The sequence below is a fragment of the Carlito syrichta genome, unplaced genomic scaffold (genome assembly GCF_000164805.1).
Source record: "Carlito syrichta isolate Samal-C Ts95f unplaced genomic scaffold, Tarsius_syrichta-2.0.1 Scaffold304318, whole genome shotgun sequence".
Lineage (NCBI taxonomy): Eukaryota > Metazoa > Chordata > Mammalia > Primates > Tarsiidae > Carlito > Carlito syrichta.
Window position 1 is genome coordinate 1180555 of NW_007248414.1, and position 4560 is coordinate 1185114.

The window sequence follows — 4560 nt, forward strand, 5'->3', positions numbered from 1 at the left end:
AGGTCTCGCTGCCCAGGCGTGTCTCGAACCCATGGGCTCAGGCAATCCACTCACCTCAGCTTCCCAAAGGCGCGGGATTACAGGCAGAGCCACCGAGCCCAGCTAGATTTTTTTTTTAATGGTATTTTCCACATTTTTAGAAATCATTACCAAAAAAAACCTTCTAGAAAATTTCGTATCAGTGCCTCAAAAGCCTCCTCCTGTGACATTCGTTCAAGGAATCCCAGAGGACTTCTAGGGAATACATCTTGAGAAAACAGTCAGGAGGTAATAAACCGCCCCAAACAGCCCCAAACCACATCCAAGCTGCACAGACTGACTTCTCTGCAGCATATGGAGTCAGGCACCCAGAAGGGGTGGAGCCCACAGAGTTTAGCACAAGGACAAGTCATGACTTCTTGTGTACATGCGGAGGACTTCAGACTCTCCACCCCAGAGCCCAAGGTATGCTTTTGGGACTCAGCCACAAAATCAAACAATCAATCAATAATCTGGCTGTTCCAATGGCTTCAATATCCAGTTGGCAAACATGTCTCCTCTCAAACTGATGACGAGGACTACAGCTTGCAGAGAATTTGGAACTCTGCAGAAGACATGAGTTCAAATCTCAGTTTCACCACTGATCTCGCTGGGGGCCATGAGACAAGTCACTTCAGTTTGGCCTCAGTTTTCTCAGCTATAAAGTGGGAATGATAATACTGAATCCATATGGTTGGAATGTCATGAGAAACAGGTGAGTGATGTTAAAAACTCAGGATCTGGCATCGGGGTGAGCTGACTCAGAATTCCAGTTCTGACCCTTAGCATCCCTGATTCCTCAGGCAAATCTCTGAGCCCGCTTTCCTCTCTGTGGATGAACACAGTGACCCTATCATGGAAATTCTGAGAGGATTTAGAAAGATCATGTATGGAAAGTATCTAGCACAGAGTGAGGCTATTATATTTTCTAAATGACTATATATATTTGATCTCTGACCTACAAAAGGGAAATTATTGTTTTTATTACAGAAACCTGTTTAAAAGGGCTGAAATTAACTTTCACCACTTTGAGGACAAACTCTAATAAATTGCCTGGTACGAAGAGAAGAAATAGGTTTTTCCTAAACATTCTAAATTCTGTTATCATGAAACAACAATTGTTGGCTAGCTGGTGGGGATGGGAGAGGTTACAACTACTTTGCAGGGATGCAAATGAAACCCTAGACTGAGGCCTCATTAGCATGTATAAAATGGTTAAACTTGAGGTTCCTGCCCTCCCTATTCACACAGCTTTGAGACCCAAATATACTACCCAGCCAGGTGTGACTGGTTTCCTTACCAGGTAAATCGGACTTCGGTCATTATCCATCGCCGGGATGCTGGTGAGGACCTCGGCTAACACCTGGAGAAAAGAGAGGAGAGCATGGTTCAGACACTCATGCACAGGTCAAGCAGTTCATTCTGGCTTCTTCTCAATTGCAAAGTCTGGGGTCCAGGCCTGGCTTTGTCATTTGCCAGCAGAGGCCCCAGCAGAGACATGGGAGTATCACTAAATACCTCTTCCAACTAAAGATACCACCCAGCTGCCAGGGTTCAGGAGTATTCTATTATGGAGTATATATATCAACTGATAGCAAGGCAGGGAGGCTGGTTTTCAAAAATTCATGTGTGTGTGTATAGGTATTACCATATGTTATGTGTGTATATATATACATACAATATAAACACACACACACGCTTTTTTTTTCATAAATAGGGTCTTGCTCTTGTTGCCCAGGTGGGAGTCCAATCGCACAATCATAGCTCACCGTAGCCTCAAACTCCTGGCCCAAGTGATCCTCCGGCCTAAGCCTCCTCCGTAGCTAGGACTACAAGTGAGTGCCACCACACCCGGCTGACTTAAAAAAAAAAATTTTTTTTTTTGAGAGATGGGAGTCTCATTATGTTGCTCAAGTTGGTCAAATGCCTGACCTCAAGCAATCCTCCAGCCTCAGCCTCCCAAAGCAGTGGGATTACAGATGCGAGCCATGGTGTCCAACCACACATACTATTTTTAAAATATTATTTCATTAAAAAGTTCATTAGCAACAGAAAGCAGTCATTGCTATGTCGATCTCAGGGGAAAAAGGAATTCATATGCTGGTTTCTAGCTAGTCCATACATAAAGTCTTGACAACATCCATAGCATGTTTTATCCGTAGGCCCTTATTCACATTATATATGCATTCATTCACTGATGTATCCACTCACAAAAGGGGTGCGGTCCTGAACCCGTGCACACCACATGAGATTCACAAACTGTGATACATGTCTCAACTAAATGGGAAGTCTGCTTTGAACAGAAATTCCCAGCAGAGATAACAGCGTGGTGACTGGGGCTCTGGAGTCAGGCAGGCTTGAATTCAAATTCTGACCCGGTTGCTCATATGCTCAGGTGATCCTTGGACAAGTAACTAGGCTCAGTGAACTCATTTGTTAAAAGGGGATCTAGCAGTTGTGATTATTAGAGTGAATATCCCAACCTTAGTGTCAAATCTTTCTCCCACAGCCTCTCTCAAAGCAAGTCAGAACAGGATCCCATTTACTGCCTGGAGCAAGGAGAGGATAATGGTTTGAGACTATCCAGGGCCAGTAACACACAGATGGGCAGTGGCCAGAAGGGGGCAGCAGAGGGCACCTCTGCAGCAAGTGGAACTCCGGATACTTCCTCTGCCCCTTCCATATGGCCGGCTCTGTGCCAAGGCCTTTACAGAGGTCATTTAGTGCTCATCAAAATACAGAGAAATGCACTATGCTCCCTGCAAGAGTAACCAAAGTTCAAAATCATAACCATGAATCTGTGGCAGGCTGAGAAAAATGGTAAGGGAGCCAGTGGGCACTTGATGAATGAGTGAATGGATGAATAAATGAATGAACAAAGAAGTCTATGACACCAAGAGCTTACTTAGAAGGCCAAGTGTAAATAGGCCTGGTGTGGTGGCTCACGCCTGTAGTCCCAGCAGGCCAAGGCAGGAAAGTCACTTGAGGCCAAAAGTTTGAGACCAGCCTGGGCAACATATCAAGCCCTTGTCTCTACAAAAAATAAACAAATTAGCCAAGTATGATGGCACATGTCTGTAGTCCCAGCTACTTAGGAGGCTGAGGAAGAAGATCACCTGAGCCCAGAAGGTGAAGGCTGTGATCGTACCACTGCACTCCAGCCTGGGTGACAGAGTATGACTCTGACTCAACAACAACAAAAAAGAATAAACAGGTATCAGGAATGAGGGTTGGGAAGGTAGGAATAACAATAACAATAACCACAGTAATAATATTCTCAATACGTGAAGGGTACTGTGCTAACCAGTTATACACATTATCCCACTAATCTCCATATGTATCTTACCCCCATCTTACAAAAGACACAGCTGAGGCCCAGAGACAGAGGAAAAGTACATAGGTCACATAGCTGAAGGAAACTGAGCTGGGGCTAGGCTATAGTGCCTAGCAGCCTCAGGGTTCAGTGTCTCTGGTTTGTTCATCAGGAAACAGGAGCTTGAGCCAGCCCTGCTGAGCGTCCCTGAACAACTCAGTGTGGCTGAGAGAGGCAGGGAAACCACAAGAGCTGGATGGGCTGACAGAAGGGGAGCAGAATCTGGTGTTTGGGCTGAGGGCAGAAGGTAGCTCAGGGCCAGGGCTGTAGTGGCAGAGGGAACAGACACAAGTCTGTGGTCAGAGGCAGGAAGTGCAGAGTTTGAGGCTAGAGGGGAAGAGAGAGCGAGAGGGGAAGAGAGAGGGCAAGGCCCAAGTCTGCACTTGGCTGAGTGCAGTCCAACTGTTGCTTTTCTCAGTCAGCGTTTCCCAGACTGGGTTCCATGACAATGATGTGGACAGATACTTTAAGAAAACAAGGTTTCCAAGTCAAATGATTGGGGAAACGCTATACATCCCTCTCTGGTGACTTCACAATTACCATATTAAAAGCTCATTACCATCTTAAAAGCTCGAATTAATCTTGTGCTAAAGAAACCTACTTAACTCCATTTAACCTAGTATTTCCCAAGCCCTTTTAACACATCAGTCCTATAGATTCGAAGAAACTGGTGTTCTACAGAAATGTATTTTGAATACTGCTACACTCAGACCAGGAACCCCTGGGGGTAGGGCTTGTGTGTCAGTTACATTTATATTCCAAGAGCCTGCCACATGGTAATGACAGACAGGGGTGGTGGAGAGGAATAGTGGGTGGGTGGACAGATGCTGAATGGATGAATGGACAGATAATTGGACAGTAGATGAACAAACACGGACAAACAGGATAGAAAACTGGATGGCTGGATAGGCATTAGGACAATTGGGAGATAGCATCGGTAGCCTGCTAGGACCTGGACACTCATAAGTGGCTTTTCTTCAACAGTTGGCAGTCTTTTTTTTGAGTCTGAGTCTCACTCTGTCACCCAGGCTGGAGTGCAATGGCACGCTCACAGCCACCGCAGCCTTGACCTGCTGGGATCAGGTGATCCTTCCTCCTCAGCCTTCCAAGTAGCTGGAACTACAGGCATGCACCACCATGCCCAGCTAATTTTTTGATTTATTGTAGAG

At 45.6% G+C, this 4560-nt stretch overlaps 1 protein-coding gene across 1 annotated transcript in view; it reads right to left on the reverse strand.

Annotated features, from left to right (window-relative positions):
- Positions 1-4560, reverse strand: part of IRAK2 (interleukin 1 receptor associated kinase 2) — a 78731-nt gene that overhangs the window by 18899 nt on the left and 55272 nt on the right. Inside the window, exon 10 of the mRNA XM_008059649.1 lies at positions 1319-1381. Coding sequence (XP_008057840.1) covers positions 1319-1381 — 63 coding nt within the window. The remainder of the gene's footprint in view (positions 1-1318; positions 1382-4560) is intronic.